Source organism: Miscanthus floridulus, chromosome 1 (assembly GCF_019320115.1).
Source record: "Miscanthus floridulus cultivar M001 chromosome 1, ASM1932011v1, whole genome shotgun sequence".
Classification (NCBI taxonomy): domain Eukaryota; kingdom Viridiplantae; phylum Streptophyta; class Magnoliopsida; order Poales; family Poaceae; genus Miscanthus; species Miscanthus floridulus.
Genome location: NC_089580.1, coordinates 194,895,347 through 194,917,323, shown reverse-complemented (window position 1 = coordinate 194,917,323; position 21,977 = coordinate 194,895,347). Strand labels below are relative to the sequence as shown.

Sequence of the window (21,977 nt, the reverse complement as noted above, 5' to 3'; positions counted from 1 at the left end):
TCTTGCGAGATCGGTGTCTTAGGCGTCAAGCCGCCGCCACTCGCCCATGACTCGGCCTGCTGCGCCCTATAGCGATACGGCGAGTCGAGTACTCGAACCGGTGACTGCTTTGACTGGGATTGCCGTGGGAATCTATGATTAGCGAGCATGGTGTAGATCCAGGCCTCGACTTGCCCTATTGGTCTGCCCTTGTGGCCTGCTATCAACTGTGTGTATATGTGTCCAGGTGAAACATTCTCGGCGGCAGGTCACTCGCGGGATTGGATAGGTAAGTTTTTTTTTTCCCCGTAAACATGCGTATACTTACAGCCGGATCCCAGGTATGTAGTGGACCTACCGGCATACCGCCACTAGTATAGTTACCAACGCAACAAACGGTGCATCTTTTGGACTTACGAGCTAGGAGTTATGACCATTTTAGTGGAAGCTACGCATGCAGTTTTATTGCTGCGGGAGAAACCGAGAACTCTTTAATTTCTCCACCAAGATGATCTTCCACTTGTATTTTTTGTGCTTATGTTCACACCTAACTAGAAGGATGTTCCTAGTATAAATAAACCATGTAATCTATTATTTGCATGAGAGTTGATATTGGTACGATGTGAGAATTGATACATCTATTATTTGAAGGAGAGTTGATATTGGTACGATGTGAGAATTGAGTTGATCTCGTTGAGTGACCTCTGAGTATTCTAGTTTTATCCTACCCACCACCACGTACCATTCCACGAGCTAATCCTTATCACTGTTGCTGGTAGTGTGATACTAAACCTAGCTATGAAATCGGCATATAACCCGACGTTTTTTTAACCTTTAACACAATGATGTGAAATTCGTTGTATGTTTGAGGAAAAAAAGTATGCTCCCACGTAATTTTTACATGCTAAAGGATTTGGAGACATTTTTAATCTAATATATAATACAATAACATACAAAATTATATTTCCGCGTTACATGGGATACAGTTGAGTGCCTACTATTATATACACATATGTGAGCTATATATCCGCAAAAAAGTTACTTTCCCCGCCCTAGACTGCAGACACGAGCGTGCGATGTCGACACAACAGATCCTCACAAAGTTTTCAATCAATGTCAGCATGCACGTAATCTACGAATACAAAATTCTTCTGGAGCTCATGGAATGCATATGCTACAGCGGCACTAATCAAAGCAGCTGCACCGATCAATAGTCTGAGCTGAACATCTGCAGGAATCCCAGCGGTAGCACAGCCCACTACTGTCGCTCCCATGAATACCTTCTGCAAAGTCTGGAATGCATGATATGCTCCTTTGCAAGACGAGCATTTCAATGTGTGTTGCTCGTATCTGTCTAGCATCTGCATAACACAAAGTCAATCATAAGAATATAAGAGTTACTGGAACGCAGAAACACAGCTGACGAAAGTTTCTACTTCAAGTAGATTATACTGTTTCCAGATTCAGTCAGTAGAAGGTGAACTTTTGCTGTCAGTTAAGCAACTATTCTCAAATGGTAAGAGTGGTTCAACGCTACTATCTTTCCAAATGTTTCACTGAATTTGGACCTTTGTGATACTAAGCACTTAAGCAGGTTGCTGTAAATAAGTTAGTTCATATGACAACCGATAATGTACAATATAAATTTGTGTGTCATAGAAACAAAGTGTGCCATACATTCTACACAGAAAGGGGGAAAACGAGTAAAAAAGATGACTGCAATCAGTTATCAATGCATAGAGCATTAAGGATGTAGGCAAAACAGATCCTTGACCACCAAAAAATTATTGCGATATTCAAACATTTTAAGTCTGAAGCAAAAATTATACTGAGATTCTTTGGTGACCCAGATAGCTTTTACCTCGCGCTTTGAAAGGACGGTGGAAGGCAATGCTTCCTGGCTAGGATTTCCAAACCACTCAGGCTGGCTATTGCCAAATTTCCTTAGCCATGCCCGGAATGCTAAAACAAATCGATCAGCCTGTGTGGGTGTGAATGTGATCTTTGTGTACTGCTGATTAACATCTGTAGAAGACTCCTTGGTTGCAGCTAGGAAAATCTTTTCCTGGCCTTGAAGAACAATCATATCACCATCATAGACCAAATTTGAAGTCCAATGTTCATACCATCGAGGGACAAGCTACACCACAAAGAGAGAAAGAAGGTATCAGCATTTGACTGTACACATATAAATTCAAATATGATCAAGTAATAAACTCCGCCAATAATATATGCACACAGTAGGGACTAGGGACCTTCGCCTTGTTTCCCCACAAAAATATGAGAACAAGTTCATTTTAGCAGTTACAAGATTATATTGACAAAACAAATAGGAAAACAAAGGTTAAGTAAAGGAATCACTAAACAAGCATGTACCTGCCACCATGCTTTTCCTGGCATTGTAAACTGGAAAAAGTTTCGAGCGCTACAGACAATAGAACGAGTCTTCCCTGGGGCCATTGGAATGTTGAAAGAGCAAATCCATATGACCCATTTCTGGTCTCCAAAAATGGGTAACTTTGTGTCTATCTCTATTCTGTACAAACCAGTTAACAAAAGTTCAGAGCCGTATAACGACTAAATTGCTGAAGCGATAAATAAGAACCACTCCACCACACTGAAAGACAAGTAATACAATAAAACAAGAGGAAAGATGACCAGGTACTTTTGTGAAACTTACTTGTTTAATGCATAACAAGGGGCCTCAAAAGTTGCAGTAATGCGAGGATTACCAGAATTTGCCCCTGAGTAACCCCAGGCACCACTTGACTCCATCTTGAATGTCAAAGGCTTGGCTCTATCTCTTCGTCCAGTAACCTGCGAGAGGAGTAAAGCTCTGAAACATGAGCGGATTTGCTGAAACCATGTATCTCAAGAGAACAAAGCATTTTGTTTGTCTATGCCACTGGCACAAGTTCAAGCCACATTGATAGCACAATTAAGTCAGCCAGTTATTTATTGTCCATTCAGAATAAGCAAGTAGCATACGAGAATAAAACTATGATGCAATAAAATATATTGGGTAAATCCACAGTTAAGGTGTAACAGTTAGTTAAATTTGCACACTGGCAATCAGAAAGATACGAGGCCGGACTCAGACCATTCTGCTCTTTTTATCATTATAAGTCATTTCTGAGGAATTTCAATGTATATATACTTATAAACAGCATTGAGGCGGTGATTTTTGGGCAAACTAACCAAAATTGATTACAACAAAACATCTTTCCTCGAATCACAAACTTTCAACTGCAAAATACTATCATGGTGTTCCAGTGTGGCAAGCAACTAAGCTTTCTCCCTTTACTAAGTAGTTACCTTGTGGTGAGCAAATTCTATATGGGACGGATCAGAGACGTTCTCCATCAACGTATCATAACCATAGAACAAGTCCCTCTGGATTGTCACCGTGGAGAAGGCCGGGTCGTCAAACTCTTTCGGCAACCTGAAACCAAACAAGATCGAATTCAGTCACCTGAATGCACAACCGAATTCAACCAATTAGCCGCAGTCCAAACCCTAACTCTACGCACATTGGAGGCTTGGTGGCAGCCGCTTTCTCCCACCCATTCTCATCGGGCCACACGAACAGCAACCCCTGGGAGACGAGGGTGGGGAACTTGATCGCGCACGCCTTCGGCGAACGCACCGCCCGGGCCTCAAGACCCTCGGGCATGGCCTGGGGGATCCTGGTGCAGGCGCCGGAGCCGTCGAATGACCAGCCGTGGTACGAGCACTGCAAGCACCCCGTCTCATCGATCCTGCCCTCCTGCACAGGCTCAGACCAAAATTAGCCGAAACGAGGAAGAGATCCGGTAGGTAGGACACGTTGAGGGGCGAGGAAGGGATGCGGGCCACCGTACCGAGAGCGGGGCAAGGCGGTGGGGGCAGCGGTCGTCGAGCGCGACCCACTCGCCGGACTTGGGTTCCTTCCAGATGACGAGGTCGCGGTTGAGGAGCTGGAACGGAGTGGGGCGGCTGGGGTCGAGGTCCTCGACGAGGGAGACCGGGTACCAGTGGTCCCTCCACGAGAACTTCTCGCCGGACTCGGGCGCCGACGTGCTCGGCTCCGCCTGCTCCGCCGCCTCCCCTGGGACGGACGTCGGCGCCGCCACGCGTAGGCGGGTCCGAGGACGACAGCCCACGCGGACGCGGCCTCCAGCCGCCGGCGCGGCGAGCGAGGGAAGCCGCGGCGCCACCAGGAGCGAGAGGGCTGGGGTCGTCGCGCGCATTTTGTCGCCGCACGTGTCGAAGTGAAGCGCAAAGGTTTTGGCTTTCGCGCTGGAGATCTTCGCCGCGCCGATTATATGCTTCGTTCGCGGCCTCAGTCGGTGGTTGGAATTGGAAGCAGTGCAGAGAGCTTCTAGACTGGGCAAGAACAGAGTTCTGGCACGGCAACGGGGAGAAACCTGTTTTTGGCGGAAAAAAACAAGTGGGCAGACCAAGAAAATTCCGGGATTTTCCCACGCTGGGGAGTGAACGCGAGGGAAGAACTACTGATACGGCTAGAGAGAGTACACTGTGCAGTGTACACACGGGGAGCGGCGCAGTGTGGTTGCGTGACGGCGGGGAAGGGAGGAAAGGCGGGGACGGAGAACAAGTGTGCGGGAGCACGCAAGGCGTTTTGCGGCGTTTGTGTGGTGGAGCTTGCATTGGGCCACCCAGCCGCCCCCGACCGGGACGAATGCGCCCCGCCAAGGGTAGACCTGACCGGCGGGGAGAACGACACGAACCCACCCGCGGGCCGTGGCGGAATCCACCCGCCCACTGTTTGCACTTCCACTTTGCAGGGTTGCTACAAAACTGAAGAAATCAAATTCAAATTTGTTGAGCAATTCTATCTATTATTTTAGTATTTGTCCAGCAGAACAAAGGTATCCACATTAAATTACCACATTAATCATAGAATAAATTAAATTACTCATCACTGCTATTATACAAAAAAAAAATGACCAAGATATACTCTTATATCTATTTTCTATCACCAACCCATGCCACAATCAAAACATAGTTCTTTATATTGGCTAACCGATTGAATTTTAGTTTATATAAATAAAGTAGAATCAAAGTTGCAATCCATTGTACTTTCGCCTCAACTACTGGGCACACTGCAGTGTGCCGACCAGTCAAGGTTGTCCCGTAAAATATATAGGCCCCGTGAAAATTCTCGTTTAGGCCCCAAATATCAAATACTAAATAAATAAATAACAACAATAGTTGTTATTCATTGTATTATTTTGCTTGTATGATCTATTGATAGCCCCTTTCTACAATCAAATCAGCATCCTTTTTCCCCTTTATTTCTATGCTTTACATAGACATAGTCATATTTTCAAACCCAACTTTTAGAAAACAAATCTTAAAATATTGTGCAATAGAAAAGAACAAAATTAACACGGTTAGAAATTCAAGAAGGACAGTTCTAGCCTTCTAGGCATATGCCAGTTGAAATAGTATATTATCTGGCCAGTACTATACTGGCTGCTCCGATCCAACAAGAAGGAGCTTCCACAGTCACAGTGCAAACATGTTTAGAATACAAATTTATCGCAATCGAAGCACAATAGGAGTAAGGAATTATGCCCTTCAAAGAGAGAAAGAAACGTTGGGGAAATTCATAGTATAGCATGATTTTTAGACGAAAATCTGGATTAATTCAGAGATTCAGAGAATCAATCCCCTTATGGAAGATAGTTTACGATTTGCAAGCGGCAAGAGAAAAAATACAAATGATTTGCATATGGATAATTAGCACTACTCTTTTCTCCTGGACTATAGACTAACATTAATAATGCTGATTAATATTATATAGACTAATCTTGAGGGGCCCTATGCTGGCGCACGGGTTGCACATGAGCCGTGATGGGCCCGCGCCAAACTCAGGATGCAGACCGGCGCTTCCTTGCTTATAAATGTAGATACACAGCATCACATCACATTAAGTTAAAAAGTCATCCCTGAAAATGCATTTTCTCACATCCGCGTATAGTTTTTTAGCATGACAGCGTCTGGTGTGGCTTGGCCGGCACCCTCGGCGGCATCTCCGCCGTCCCCTCCTGCTCCACTGCCAAGGGTGGCTCCGCCCAGGGACGAATCAGGGGGGGGGGGGGGGGGGGGGGGGGGGGGGGCGTCTGGCGTTGTGCTCGAGGCGAGCACACCACTCAACCGGGGCTAGGTGTGACCGGCAAGGGTGTGAAAGGCGGGCGTCTTGATCTACTATTTTCTTTTTTTTCTTTTTTTTTGTGTGTAAGGTGTCTCCTCTTCAGGTTGCCAAACCATTTAATCTTTCTTGGGACATTACCGACCTTAAATGTATAATATAATTACATAGAGCAAGACGCCTTACATAGAGCAAAAAGAATAAAAGAAAAGAAAAAAAATAGTAGATCAAGACGCCTTACACAGAAAAGAAAAAAAATAGTAGATCAAGACGCCCGCCTCTCCGCTCCCATTTCGCGCCCTCGCCGGTCACACCCGGGCTCGGCCAAGTGTTGTGCCCGCCTTGAGCATGACACTAGACGTCGAGCGATGGCGTATTCTTCGCCTTTGGCGCATCAATGCGGTCTCCATCGCAAGGCCATAGCGCCCAACTTGAGGGCTGCCCCGATTACTGTCGAAGTATCGACGAAGCCACCCGTGCAAAGGAGGCAGACGTCCAGTGTACTCAGTTTTGTAGTGCCGGGGGGTGTCGCCAGGCTCCAGGACATGTGGCGCGACCAGGTGCCCCCTTGGTGGCGGGGTTATAAGGTGGGGGAGGCAGAGACGCCGCCACCCCTGGCAATGGAGCAGCAGGGGGCGAAAACTATCAACGCGCGAGCCAGCCCAGACGCTGCCATGCTGAAAACTATCAACGCGGCTACGAGAACACGCATTTTCCGGGATGACTTTTTAACTTAATCTGATGCGATGCTGTGTATGTACATTTATAAGCAAAGCGGCGCCGGCATGCATAGATATTGATTCTCGCTATAATACATGAGAAAAGAGTAGTACTAATTATCCATATGCAAATCATTTGTATTTTTCTCTTGTCGCTTGCAAACCGTAAACAATCTTTCATAAGGGGGCTGATTCTCTGGATTAATCCTGATTTTCGCCTAGAAATCATGCCATACTATGAATTTCCCCATGTTTCCTTCTCTATTTGAAGGGCATAGTTTTTTACTCCTTTGCTTCAGTTTATTGATTGAGATAAATTTGTATTCTAAACATGTTTGCACTGTGACTGTGGAAGCTGCTTCTTGTTGGATCAGAGCAGCCAGTATACTAAGTACTAACCAGATGAATATACTATTCCAACTGGCATATGCCTAGAAGGCTAGAACTGTTCTTCTTGAATTTCTAACCGTGTTAATTTTGTTCTTTTCTATTGCACAAATATTTTAATATTTGTTTTCTAAAAGTTGGGTTTGAAAATATGACTATTATGTCTATGTTAAGCATAGAAATAAAGGGAAAAAAGGAATATGGATGCTGATTTGATTGTATAAAGGGGCTATCAATAGATCATACAAGCAGAATAATACAATGAATAATAACTATTGTTGTTGTTATGCCTATATATTTTACGGGTGCAGACTATAAGTACTTGCGATTGGTTTGTTGAACTAGGTTGCCAATGGTTAATCCTATCCATTTGATTTATCTTTGCACTGGGCCTTGTTAGCACTGATTCAATGGTTGGTAGTTTCTTTTACCTTTTCTCACTTGTCTGTTTATGTGATGTTTTTGGTCCTAATTTTCGCAGACGTGCAAAATCCAAGTAGACTTCGGTGTGGCATCGTGACTTGTGTGTTTGGATAATGACTACGTGTTGCCACATTTTTGCCAATCTTTACTAAATGTGTTGTTACCATTTTTTTTGCTCCACCTTAGGTCCTTAGGCATGATTTGGCAAAGAAATGGAGCAATCACTGGTGGGCTATAAGTGTGACAAACTTAGTTCGGTAGTTGTGGTAGAAAGTCAAATGACAGCCGAAGTAAGAAACGGACGCATCTAATCTGCAAAGGGGCAATGTTTGGTCATGAGCTAAAACACACGCTTTGGTGGGTAGACGTGCAAAATATTTTTTTGAGAACATGCTTAACATGTATTTCATTAAGAAGTTAGGAAACATACACCCCCGTCATCACATCACGGTGATGTGCCATTAGTGATGGGGTAGAACATGAATAAAAAGCACCGCAAGGTAGTGGAATGCACTTTGTTGCGACTAACTAAGAAACTAATTGTGCAGACTGAAGAGCTTGCTCTGTGCTGTCCACTAGGAGACTAGCGCTCATCTGACACAGACGTGCAAAATCCAAAGCCCTTGAAAAGTAGTCTTGCAATATGTCATGGAGACCAAGTACCGAGACCAAACCAAAACGAAGAAGTTGTGATTGGCTTCTTGTCTAGCGGCCTTTTGGTTCTGACGTCCCGTTGTTGCCTTATACTCCCTCTGTCCAATTGAAAGTGTTGTTTTTGACTTTTAGACTTCTTATTTCACTGTTCGTCTTATTCAAAATTTTTGTATTAATATTGTTTATTTTTATGACTTATTTTATCATTAGAAATACTTTAATAATGATATATTTATTTTATTATTTGTATAAATTTTTTGAATAAGACGAACGGTCGAATAAAAGTCTAAAAGTAAAAAAACAACACTTTCAATGGGACGGAACGAGTACATCACAGTGGAGCTAAAATGTGCATCCAGGGATGGCGGGGACACAGGACACTTACACAATTGTCCGGGTAGTTGTAAATCAGAAGGTGAAATGGCACGGTGACAAGAGTTGAGTTCAGCGGTTGCAACTTTAATGTCCAACCAAATATAGGGGGTGTTTGGTTTTTTAGTCGCTCCTAAAATTCATGTCACATCGAATATTTAGATACTAATAAGGAGCATTAAATATAGATTAATTACAAAATCAATTACATAGATGGAGGCTAATTTCCGAGGCGGGTTTTTTTAAGCCTAATTAATCTATCATTAGCGTATGTTTACTGTAGCACCACGTTGTCAAATTATGGACTAATTAGGCTTAAAAGATTCATCTCGCAAATTAGTCGCAAGTTATGCAATTAGTTTCATAATTAGTCTATATTTAATACTCCATGCATGTGTCCAAACATTAGATGTGACAAGAATTTTAGGAGTTGCTGCAAGAACCAAACAGCCCCATAGTTTCTCAAATGTCTAACCAAACATCCACCTCTAATGAAATGAAACAATCTACTAGCCACATAATTGCACGAAAACTATACTACTCCATCCACCCTAAAAAGAAATATCAGCATTTGTATATCTTATTAAACTTATTATGTATCATAGATATTAGAATTTTCCTTTGGTCAAGTTTTTAAAAAAGTTCCTCCTCAAAAAAAAAAAGACCTTCCATATAGCAGGCTAGGCGCTAACAAAAACTACACATCATCATCACATATGCAAGTGTATCATATCAAGGCTATGGCTAATTTTGCCTCCTCTCGCGCCCACAATGACAGCCAAGATTCCAGACTAATTTCACTAGCTGATTTCTTCCTTGGCATGTTTGAATTGCATTCATTAGGTGACAATTTTAACCTCGACAATCACAAGGAATCATCTATTCGTCATGTGTTATCACAAGCACCCAAAATAACCATAAATAACCTGATCGTCGAATACAACAGATTTATACATGATATCATCGCTACTAACCAGAATCACGCCATCACAAAAGATAACATCGCAAAGGAGGGGTCATCCTGGTCACAGAATCAAACCATCGCAAAGATCACATCGCAACAAGAGTGTCATCCTGATCACAAGAAAATGGTCATGATAACACAGCCTAACACATAGCAGTTCCTTCACAGACATTTCCACGAACACAAGGCAGACACCACCAAGTCGACCCAACTAGATCCCAAGTTTCCAACCAACAGACACAGGAATTAATCAAAGAGATGAAAAGGGGACTAGGGTTTTAAACATTTCTGGTCGCCACCCTTGCCAGCAGGGGCTCACTTGGGCAGCATCTGCGCGGCAGCCGCCTCCTGCTGCTGCTGGTAGTTGATCGGGCGGCGGAAGAGCATGATGTGCGGCTCCGGCCGGTGGATCGCGTAGTGCACCCACCCGCGGCTCTGCTGCACGCCAATCGCGCGCCACTCGTTCTGCACAGAAGAAAAGGGAAAACCCACCCACAAAAACCCAGACATCAGACAACCAAAGCGACAGGACGAGCACACAATCTGCAGGAATGTCGGTGAAACTGCAGGCGTCTTACCTCGGAGAGGAGGCGGTTCTTGGGGAGGAGCTTGGCGACCTCGGGCGGGAGGACGACGTGCCTGCGCGGAAAAAGGGGGTCCAGTTAGGGTTTTGCCAACCACCGCAGACGAAAGAGATGGGGAAGGGTGGAGATCATGACGGCGAGGGTTTCGCATCTACCTGTACTCGTAGGTGTCGTCGAAGTACTTCTCGGAGTACTGGATCTGACCCATGTCCACCAACACTTCTCGATCAACTTCCCTACAGAAGAATCCCCAAGTTTTTAGCGGAATCCCCAGACCAACTACCGAATCGAGCGGCAACCAGAGCAAAGCCTCGACTCACAGAGGAACATTTCGCGGAGAAGACGAGAAATCGAAGGATTTGGGGGGTGGGGAGGCGACGCGCGTACCTTGGAGCGGATGAGGGCCGACACGAGTCGCAGCGAGGGGAGCGTGTTGGAGGAGACGGGGGGTGGGAATGGATGGGTACGTATTTAAATTAAGAGGAAACGGAGGGACCCGACCGTCGGTGCGGAGATGGACGGGCGAGATGGCCAGGGGCGGATAGGGGAAGTAGTCGTTGCGGTTGCGGGATCACGGCCGACGGGTGCGGTGGGCTGGGTTTGCGTTCAAATTAGGGGCAGCGAGAGCGTGGATGGATGGGAGGGAGTTTCGAATTTTGAGAACGTGGCTTGGCGCGAGTAAAATATTGCTAGAGCCGATTTGCCCGTTGTTGTTGGATACTCGACGAGCACGAATATGGATTCATTTTTTATTCACTGCTTCCATTTTGTTCCCATGTAGTAGAAATGAGTCTAACTGCCCGTAGCGATTTCACATGAAACGGGTCTCATATTTATTTGTTTCGATTTCTGAGATTTGAACTGGGAGTGAAATTCTTTGCTGCTCGTATCACTCATCCGGTGTATCTTCCACACGAAGCAACCCAACTGTCGCATGCACCGCGTCACGGCCCGCGGGCCCCTTTCCATTTAGGTTTTTGCCCACTAATACATTCGTCAGGCTTCGATCAGGAAGGCCTTAAATTTGTTTAACAAAAACAGTTCGGATTCCAGGCCCAAATCCACCAGAGTTAGTGGACTGAAGCCTGCCAGCGCTTGATGTGGTGTCCAACTTCCCTGTCCCAGGGCCCAAACACTCAGTTGGGCCGAGCCCGTTTATAGTCGCTCCTGTGCGTGACCTGCACACTTCTACAGCGTCGTCTTCAAGAAAGGAATGGAATCGGAAAGACCGAAAGATTAAATTTCTGAAGGAAAAAAAGTGGCAAAAACTTTGCATTTTATGATGCAAACAAAGTGCCAAGTCGAACGAATGCTGCTACGACTGCGACTCTATCAGAAAACAGTGAAGAAAAACATGGGACGAAGCCAATCCAGCCAAGTGTGAGGTGAAGTAAACAACCAGACAAATGATGACATTTCTTCCTTTTTCCCCCCTTTGCAGCACCAGCAGCACTGCTTCACGGACGTTTTTTTTATTTTCCATCGAAATCAAAGGTTAAAGAAGTGGCGGCGTGGCGTGCCAATTCATGTGACTCTTATTTTAAACCCCATTGCAGGATTCTTTGAGAGCAACAAAGGACCTAATGCAGAGTTTCATTATGAAAAAGAATAGCATAGTTTACAGGTGGACTTCGGTGCTGCAGGTCCGCAACCTACCACCCCGAATTGCCACATTTCTTTTATTGAGGATTGGAGGACAAATTGCCACATGAATTTGTTATGTATGTCCCCACAAGCTAAGTGCTCCAGCTCACAAATCCCATCCAAAGTTCGTATCATTGCTGGTTCGTGAAGAAGTACTGCTGGCTGGTTTGTGTGAGAGAAAAATATTATTCTCACTAAAAATTTATGATCATTTACGATAAGCCACAGTCAAACGAACACGCTGTTGACCAACATCGCCAGCTCATGGTTCCGTGGAAATTGGCGAGTTTTGGAGCTCGATCCACGCATTTTTTCATCAAATTAAATACAGTTATCATTCCCTACCGGATCAGGCTTGACAGAGAGCGAGATCGATTATTCTCGCGGTGGCAAAATGGGTTCCACTTCCAGCAAGGCAAAGCGACGATCGGATGAGAATGAGATCGATTGCTACTGCTCAAGCATGTTATTACAATCGGGCTTGAGATTGGATCAGGTGATAATTTAAAAGCATCGTCTTGGCTCTAAACTGCCTGGTCCGCTGATCCACAAGCAAGACAGAGCAGGCCATGTTAACCAGCAGGTTAGCAACAAAGTGTTACCTTATTTTAAACATGTGGCTGCTCTAATCGTAGAAAGCCATGGATGAGGTACATACAACGTCCTGCATTCCCGTCAGTTGTGGTGACACTTGTATTGCGTGCGGTGCAGATCTGAAAGGTTCTGCACCGTGGCTATGCATGTGACGAGGGGCAGCGTACGGCAGCAACAGGAGGAAGGAAAGGAACAAAAGTGCAAGGCGAAGAATAGTGGAGCAGCAAGCCAGCGGCAGCCGAAGATTAAAGAAACATTGTGGATGTGGTTATCTCCCGCATATTGTATACTCCTCGTGATAATCGTAATGTAACTAGAGGTTCTCCTAATCCTCCCCCAAAAAAAAAACAAATCAGTTTCTCCTAATCATGGAGCTCGCATATAGTAGTCCTCCTAGCAGTAGCAGACCGGGTCAGTAATGGCTGATGAGACATCAGTGGGCTAGTGGTTGTGCAGCACTTGTGCTGTGCGCCCGCCCGGCCGGCGCATGGAGGAGCACGGAGGCATCGAGAACCCGAGGGTGGGGTGGTAATTTGCCACGGCGCTCCAGCCAATTATGAGCGGATGTCACCCGTCGCGCGCCGAAACGAGCATAGGAGCAGTTGTCGGCGGATGCCGTGTCCCCGTCCCCGTCCCCGTCGTACGAGCCGGGGGTGGGCAGCGGGAAAACATGGAGGGGATGGCTGTTTTTGTCCAGGGCCGGTGCCGGAGTGGCGCGCCGAACCATCTCGCGTCGCCGTCCTTTGAGGAATTGTCGATAGGAAGGAGGTCTGGTTTCGTTTGGTTCATTGATTGATGATGCGTGGTGGACTGGTGGTGGTGCCGTGCATGTTGTTATCCATCCATCGGAAGAATCTCGAAGGGTCAAATGCGTTTCTTGTTCCAAGGAGATTGATTGACTGATCTATAGGCCAGAAGATATATCGGCGTTGGACACTGTGGGTTTTCATTTTTGAGTGAGACAGCTAACGAGACTGAACATGACAGATCATACAAAGAAACGTCCTTACAGATAGCTACTATAGCAAAATTGCCAAAGAAAGACTTTGAGGGGTATGTGTAATTCAGCTCTCGAAATGGTTCTACGTTAGCCGTCACACAACTTCATCATAATAGATGGTTTTCTGGACGACCGTAGAAAAGATCAGCAACAGCACTGCAGCGGCGTGGAGCACATGTTGTGATGGTAACCGGGACCCAAGGACAGGGCCAGCAGCGATCGACGACGACGACGACTCCAGCGTCCAGCCACGCTCACGCACAGGCGGGAGCGGGGGGCCCGTCAGCTAATCCCGGCGGCCCAATTAGCGGCGAGGGGTCACGTCGCCGGCGCCTCCTAATCCACACGAGCCACGAGTACCCGCCTCTGTGCACGCGTGGCTCGCGGACAGCTCCCCGTCCGGCGCTTTGCCTGAGCTGGCGCCGCAAGCGACCCGCTCCCGGTCGTTGTCTCAAAGCAGGTCATGTTATTGTCCCAAGACGCATTTAAAAAGGGATAAATCATATAATTCATAAAAAAACATTTTAAAGATCTAACCATCGATCCAATACGGTCTAATGACGATTGAATGGTTGATAGAATTAGCTAGATGATATATTTATTTCCTAGAAGAATTACCAGACTCGTTACGAAAAAACAATATAAAGTCATCCCTAAATTTACATCTATTTACCGACATATGCTATTTTAAAAACATAATCTCCTACAAAATTGCATCTAACTTACCACTTACGTTATTATACAAACTAAACCAAAACAACCCCTCAGAACTACATCTAAATTACCAACAAATTCTATTAAGTAAATTCTGCTAATTGGCGATGGTGGGGAGACAACGGTGTCCGGGCCTGACATGTTCAGTATCCCGGCGGAAGGTCTAAGCAGAAGAAAGTTGAGACGTCAAGTTTGTTGATGTGGCGTCAAGTTTCTGTTCTGCCAAAGTAGCTTTTTTTTAGAGGTTTCCTTTTCTGGGAGTTTAGGTAGTGTTGTTATCATTGGATGTTGGAACTAGCTCTTAAAACTGTTTTCAGATGGCAGTACCATCTGCTGCGCTGTAATAAGGTACATTGTCTGTTGACTTTGGTTAATAGATGGGGGCTCGACCCTAAAATTCTAAAAAAAAAACAAATTCTATTAACATATACAATGTCAGCACCATTGTCCATCTTCAATCTTACCTCAAGTTTTATTGTTGATTTAGAACAACATGATACATGATTAAGTGTCTGTTTATGTCATCTTAGTAATCAAGAGTGCACTCTACAGCCTAAAACCCTTTTTTTTAATAGAATACAAAGTGGAGTTTTGAATAAAGGGTGCAATTTGTAAAGAGTTTCAAGTTAACTCAAGAATAAAAAATATAGCAAAATAATAAAATTAAATTTTCAAAACTAAAATATGATTGACAATGTCACGAGACATGGGCTAAGCTAAGTATTCAACTAATGCGTGTAGACCCTATTTGGTGGAGCGTCGGCCGGCTCCGGCTCCTTAGTGGACCGTAGCAAGGACATGTTTTTATCGGTTTTGTCAAATGTACAAGAGTCGGTGAATACATTTTTTTTGTTTAACCGTGTCTTGTAAACCAACGAGTGAATTTATGTGTGTCGTGTTGCTCTAGGAAGAGATGGTAGCACTCAAGATACAAAGAAATTATACCGATTCAGGCCGGAGCCCTATGTCCAGTTTCAGAGAGGGTAGCGAGTTCGTGTTCCTCGGTTCAAGTGCTCTGAGGTCTTACAATGGGGGTGTGTAAGCTAAGGGATTCGAGGTACGAGGAGTCAGGTGAACGAAAGCCAGAATGGAGTCTCCGAGATTTCGTCCCCCTTGAAGGGAGGACTGGCCGCCCTTATATAGAGTTCGGGGGCTAGGTTACAGTGGAGGGATGGGTTCTCCCGACCCGAGTGGTCGAGAGCCTGAGGGAGGAAGAAGCGAGTAAACTTGGCCAGCAATCCATCCTGTCTTGTCCTGGCGTCATCGCACGTTCAGGCATGGTCATCGTCGTGGTCATCGTGATCCTGCTCCCCATGCCATGGCGTGGCATGGCGTGGTGCCACAATGCCAGTCGTGACATCACTATTGGCATGGCGGTGGTTCACCAACTGTCCTGTGCGACGTGGTCTTGCCGTGCCCCTCGTCATCGTCTCCTGTTCTCATGGTGGTATCGTGGCGACAGCGAGGGAGCAGGTGGCTACTCTCGGATTGCTGATCGCCCTTCCGAGTCATGGCGCCGTAGACCTTGACCCTGGGTTGCAATGTCGAGGCTCTCGGTGGCTTGGTTAGTCTCGTGAAGTCAAGGGCGGAATCGTGCGACCCATACCATAGCGGGTGGGTTGTACGCCCGTCTTGTCAGGCTGAATTTCGACGGTGCAGTGCCGTACCAGCTATCACCGCCCCGCGGTGTGGTCTTGTCTGCGCAGGGGTGCTCAGGGATAGCATCTGCCCTGAGATCCCGTGTCTCAAGAGATAGCCGTCCTCTCTGTCCCGATGAAGTAAACGGAGCGTGCCTGTCTCTGTTAGGGCAGGTGTACTTGGTGGAGTCCGACCTCTTCCCGTCCTTTCCTAGGGGTTAAGACGGGGGAGAGGTCGAGCGTGGCTGCGTAGCGTGCAGCGGAAGGAGAAGGGAGTGGACGTGATGGGCCACGTGTCTTGGCGTTCAGCCCGGGGCCTGTGTGGTTTAAGTGGGTCGTAGTTGCTAGGCTTTGGCTAGCTGGACCGCCCAAGTGGCTAATCATTCGGTGCCTTGAGATACTCGGGGTATCTTGACTCTGACAAACCGGCTTTGGCTTTTTCTTATACTGTAGTAATTATCCGGAGTCGTGCTAAACAGGTCGTTGTGAAGCCATCCAGAGACACACATGTAGAGGGAGAAACAATAGAGATATTGATGAAAAAACATACAAAGCATCGATAAGTTTATAATAAACGGATAGAGATTACAAAGTATATTTATATATGTATTGTGGTGAAAATTAGATAAAAAGAGACACTACAAAGATTAATTTTTATTGGTGGTAGATATGAGTAAACACCAACTTATAAAGTCTGTGTTGCTTAAAATTCTAGTTTGTCTGTTTGTGTAGGGCTAATACAATAATTTTAAAGAAACAATATTGACTTGATCTCTCTGGAAACTTCACCGAGGAAAAGCAAGTTGGGTGTGCGGCAAATACGCCAACTCCGGCTGCAGGTGTCACGACTCACGACAGAGTCACACTCAAACAGCTCATTTTCGCCGCTAGAGAAATAGCCCTCGCGTTCCAACCCGATAGGCGCGGGGAGACCGGCCGCTCCCGGTGGCCCGCCCAGCCGGGTCTGGCCGCAGGCCGCAGGCCTGCGCGGGGGGTATATATACCACCTCCATGGCATCTCTTCCTCACCACCGCATCTCACACCCCTGAGCTTAGCTTAGCTCCACTCCAGCTCCAAGCACACAGTCGTGGTTAGAGCTAGAGGGCCGTGAAAATGCCAGTCAGCAGGATCGCCGTGGGGACCCACCATGAGGTGTACCACCCGGGCGCCCTCAAGGCGGCGTTCGCTGAGTTCATCTCCACCCTCATCTTCGTCTTCGCCGGCCAGGGCTCCGGCATGGCCTTCAGTGAGTCCTCCGCTCCTACTCTTGCAACACAAGCTCGATCGGCCCTCATCTGGCCTTCAGTAGTTTGTACTTTTTTCACTTTCCACTGACTGACAAACACATGGAGTATTATTAGATGAACATAAAACGAGCAGGTAGCAAGCCTGTACAGTACATGAGTACTTAATTAAGCTCAGCTTAATCTGTCATGCTCTAGCACAAGTCATGGTCGGCTCCTTGAGTTCGTCACTGAAATGAAGGGAAAAAAGAAAAGTCCTTTTCGTCATAAGTACTAGCTATCAGGCTTTCGGTAGATTTTTCTAATACAAGGCCAGTGTTAACTAGGAGCTCAGAGAAATGTCTTTTTAAAAAAGTCAAAAATGAAGAAACCGAGGTCTTTTAGCTGAAATGACTAATGCAAATGACAGATTTAGGCGTGTCATGATTTTAGAGCTGCAGAAGATAGGAATCCTTGGCAGCATCTGTAGTACCTTCTATTCGAGTTACTTTCTGTGATGCCACTTATTCAGCGCTACTTTTTAGCTATAGAATAATATTTTTCTCTCATAACATTTCAGTATTAGTATAAGTCAAACTTCAGCGTAAGCTCCCCAAAACTAGCGAAATGCCCCACCAGCCCACCTCCACTGACACGAACGCCTCCTGTATCCTGGAAAAGAAACATGCAGTAGTTTTGTTTAATGATATCAGGAAAAAGGAGAATATTACAGACAGGCCAGTAAATATCAGACAGTGCTTAATACTAGCTCAAACTGACCCGGTTAACTGACAAAAACCTGCATAAACCCCCATCTTTATACCTGGATGAATCTCCTTTTAATTAGGTAGCGCGGTGTTGAACAAATCTGTTTTATCAACATGCTAATGCTACTGGCTAGGACTAGTAAACATGTTCAGATACTGTTGAGTAGTTAAAGACTCAACAGTAGCAGTAAAAATCACAGTTGTAAAGCAGAAGGCCGGGGGGGAAAAATCCTGAACATGTTTTTACCTACAGCAGTACTTGTCAGTATCTGAGTGTGGACGACGAAACACCTGATGAGATTTGATTGTGTTAGTTTTACTGATTCCCTGCTGGTGCTCCCCCTCGCGCAGGCAAACTGACCAGCGGCGGCGCGACGACCCCCTCGGGCCTGATCGCGGCGGCGGTGGCGCACGCCTTCGCGCTGTTCGTGGCGGTGTCCGTGAGCGCGAACATCTCCGGCGGGCACGTGAACCCTGCCGTGACCTTCGGCGCGTTCGTGGGCGGCAACATCACCCTGTTCCGCGGCCTCCTGTACTGGGTGGCCCAGCTGCTGGGCTCCACGGTGGCGTGCTTCCTGCTCCGCTTCTCCACGGGCGGGCTGGCCACGGGCACCTTCGGCCTCACGGGCGTCTCCGTGTGGGAGGCGCTGGTGCTGGAGATCGTGATGACGTTCGGGCTGGTGTACACGGTGTACGCCACCGCCGTGGACCCCAAGAAGGGCAGCCTGGGCACCATCGCCCCCATCGCCATCGGCTTCATCGTGGGCGCCAACATCCTGGTCGGCGGCGCCTTCACCGGCGCGTCCATGAACCCCGCCGTGTCCTTCGGCCCCGCGCTCGTCAGCTGGGAGTGGGGATACCAGTGGGTGTACTGGGTCGGCCCACTCATCGGCGCCGGCATCGCTGGCGCCATCTACGAGCTGCTCTTCATCTCCCACACCCACGAGCAGCTCCCCACCACCGACTACTAAGCTGGCCGGTGGCGAGCCCCCCAAGCTTGGGTTCCGTTCTCCGTCTCCGTGCGCAGCTAGCAGATCATCGATCAGTTCTCTCTCTCTCCCCTCGCCGTTTAGTTTCTCTCGTGCACGTGCATGCATCGTCGAACATCTCAAGCTGCTAATGCTGCGCCGGCGCCGCTCGCATCGTTTGCTTTCTTGGACCAGTCTGTAACCGTGAATTCCGGACCCGTTTGCTTCTGTGAAATTTGTGCATTTGCCTGAGTATTCACCGAGTCCCACGTAGTAGCTCTCTATATAATATCATGTGCTTGAAAATCTGGGATGCTTGTGCTCGGATCGCGATGATTTCGACGGGAATCGCCGTCTCGTCGTCGACCCGCGGGGCGGGTGTGCAGCGCAATAATGCAGCGCCATGTGCGGACGAGCGGGATGGTACGCGCGCCACGTCGGAATGGTGTGGCAGAGCGATAAGGCTGACCTGTAGCTGTCGGCTGGACGTGGACCGGCTCGTGTTGCACGCATGGTGTTTAGAAAGTTTCGGGTGTCACTCGAGAAGTCGCGTGAGATGTTTGATACTAATAAAAAAATAAATTATAAAATTTGTTAAAACGTGAGACGAATTTATGAAGTCTAATTAATTTATCATTAGCATACGTGTCAGTAGCACTTTATTATCGAATCATGGATTAATTAGGTTTAAAGATTTGTCTCGTAAAGTAGTCGTAATCTATATAATTAGTTATTTTTTAGTTTATATTTAATACTCTATGTGTCTAAATATTTGATGTGACATGATGTAAAATTTTGGCGGAAAAACCAGATAAGAGCATAGTATTCATATCCATCGCGATGCGGAGCCTCGTGCAGTACGTCCTCCGGACCTGCTCGATCGCTCGTACCCGTGTCCCCGTGCTCATGAAATGGCGACCGATCGATGGCAAGTGGTGGTGCCAGTAGGTATAAATGCGTTGTGGGCACCGATGGTCCTCCATGGATGGCATCTGCTCCCGAGTAGTAGAAGCTACAGGACGGGTGGTTGGCAACTTCAACTTGACAAAGGCAATGTCATTGCTATGATCCGATCAATCAGAAAGAAACGGTAACAGATGCTCTTCACGGTCGATGACCAAGCTAGTACAGAGCCATGTTCATGCTACACGTAGCAATAGCGTGCACTCCCTAGTGTATCCTGTAACATGGAGTATACGCTGTGGTCAGTGTTGGTGGTTGCAAGCTACTGAAACTAGTTCAATCAGCAGCAAGCCAAGCAACAACTCCCATCAGCAGAATGACGACGGTGGATTTGACGCAGCTCTCGTCTCGGGTCGTCCTCCGCGGAATATGCCTCTCGGGCGGGCTCCTACAAAGGCAGGTACGTAGGGTACACGGGCGCTGTGCGCGCGCGGCGCCGGGCATGCGTCCGGACTCCGGACTCTTCTGCCAGCTTGACGCTCCCCGGCGGGCAGGCCCACCACTAACTCTGAGACAGACAAGCGCAGATACCGCACCGCACGTCGCCGATCGCCGATCGGTGACCGGACACCTTCTCTTATCTTCTTCTATCCTTTATTAATCCGATAATCCGAATCTCCGAAGTCCTAACCAGCGTTTATTCCCTGGAAAAAAAAACTAAGGACGCAGAGAGGACTGCCGTGTGGCACATGACATGAGCATGTCAGCATGTGAATAGAAATTCAAGTCAACCCTGCTCGTCCTCTTGTGGTACCTGGACAAGATTACCCTCATTTTCCTTAACTTGAAACATTCTACAGTCTACTCTTAACTGCTGATGTCCAGATACTGTAATAGTTAAGGACCACTGTTGATGAGTAGATAAAAACAGCTAGTAATTCTGTCTTGTTTTCTTCAGCCTGTTCGCTTGCTCGTAAATGATCGTAAATTTCCAGCCAGAAACAATATTTTTCTTTCACACTAAACCAGCCAGCAGTAAATAATCCACGATCGTTTACGGCCTCCCGAACAGGCTGTTTGTCTATCTCGAAGCATGTCTTGTGCGTCCACATTGTACAATTCAGATTTGTGACGCGCGAAATCAAGCCAGCCTGTGCCTGTTGGAATCTCGAGAAGAATGATCCTTTCTAGCTTGTCACCGAATTATTCGAGTCCTAACCACTGATGGATGGAACAGAGGCTATACCCTTTGGGATATTTTTGTAAGCGATTGGACCACCCCAGGGACCAGACAAGTCGCTGTCTGCTTAGCCTAGCCACTCTCTCTTCGTCTCAAGCCGTCCTTGCCTGGGCTACCTTACCACTCGATCGAGACGCGCTCAAATCAATCGGTTGGCGTGTTGGGTACTCTCTCCGTCCAGAAAAAAGCCCTGCAATTCTAGCTTTAAACCTGGACACCAGAGTACATCCTTTTTGCTTAATCTCTGGATTCTTCCTGACTTAACTGTGCTAGTCGTTCTAGGGGCCATATGTATTGCTTTCCGTAGGGAATTATGATGTGATTGTGGACAAATGAGGTTGATTAGGATGAGCGATCACGCATTCACGCATCACGCAAGTAGAGGAAACGAGAAATGCTGCCGCCAGGAGAGCAGTAGAGGAAACGAGTGGCTGCGGCCTCGGCCACGGGTCGCTCTTGTTGGCAAAACAGGATCACAATCACACAATCATATGAGTGGCTAACCTAAGCAATCGAAGATCAAAGCGAAAACGCGAAGTAGAAACGATGAACACCCCGTGAATCCACGGTAACCGCCAGGGAGACAGTGCCCCTTTTCACTATGGATAGTCTCAAGTACAATGATGGATACAATGTGCCAAAGGCGCTAACACACACCTTGACGCTCCCACTACTTAACCCAGGAGCTAGTTTGTCTAAGACTCACACCGAAACTGACAATCACACGCGATACAAGTTGCCACAATGCAACTGACTCCACACAGACATGCTCTGGACGTGGTCACCACAGCAACCGCTGTTCCCGCCGCGTCCCTCCTAATTCAAACGCGCCAAACTTCAGCTCCCCACTTCGGCTCAGCTCCAGCTTCACTGACTTCTGGATTACATCAACAGTCTCCCCCCCCCCCCCCCTAATCCTAAAGTCCACCGAGATCGCGAACTCCAAGTAAATGCCTCATGACCGCAAGCTTGCCTGCTGGCAGTGGCTTGGTCAAGGCATCAGCCTTCTGTTGTTCAGTGTTAACCCTCTTCACTGCATTCTGCCCA

The 21,977-nt window shown here is 47.0% G+C and overlaps 3 protein-coding genes across 3 annotated transcripts; 1 reads left to right on the top strand and 2 right to left on the bottom strand.

Annotated features, from left to right (window-relative positions):
* Nucleotides 1-901: 901 nt before the first annotated feature.
* On the bottom strand, nt 902-4,576 carry LOC136507886 (pheophorbide a oxygenase, chloroplastic). Its single transcript, XM_066502484.1, has 7 exons — nt 3,840-4,576; nt 3,510-3,745; nt 3,295-3,421; nt 2,660-2,796; nt 2,356-2,515; nt 1,841-2,119; nt 902-1,340 (listed from the first exon to the last, which is right to left on the bottom strand). Exons 1-7 carry the CDS (start codon nt 4,206-4,208, stop codon nt 1,086-1,088), a joined length of 1,563 nt encoding a protein of 520 aa, XP_066358581.1. The 5' UTR covers nt 4,209-4,576; the 3' UTR covers nt 902-1,085.
* A 5,140-nt stretch (nt 4,577-9,716) lies between these two features.
* Nucleotides 9,717-10,672, bottom strand: LOC136507876 (cyclin-dependent kinases regulatory subunit 1). The gene is made up of 4 exons (XM_066502475.1): nt 10,627-10,672; nt 10,395-10,475; nt 10,234-10,294; nt 9,717-10,120 (listed from the first exon to the last, which is right to left on the bottom strand). The coding sequence occupies exons 2-4, from the start codon at nt 10,445-10,447 to the stop codon at nt 9,971-9,973; spliced, it is 264 nt and encodes an 87-aa protein (XP_066358572.1). The 5' UTR covers nt 10,448-10,475; nt 10,627-10,672; the 3' UTR covers nt 9,717-9,970.
* Nucleotides 10,673-16,845: 6,173 nt separating this feature from the next.
* LOC136552961 (aquaporin TIP1-1-like) lies at nt 16,846-19,042 on the top strand. The gene is made up of 2 exons (XM_066544539.1): nt 16,846-17,075; nt 18,171-19,042. The coding sequence occupies exons 1-2, from the start codon at nt 16,943-16,945 to the stop codon at nt 18,788-18,790; spliced, it is 753 nt and encodes a 250-aa protein (XP_066400636.1). The 5' UTR covers nt 16,846-16,942; the 3' UTR covers nt 18,791-19,042.
* Nucleotides 19,043-21,977: the final 2,935 nt, after the last annotated feature.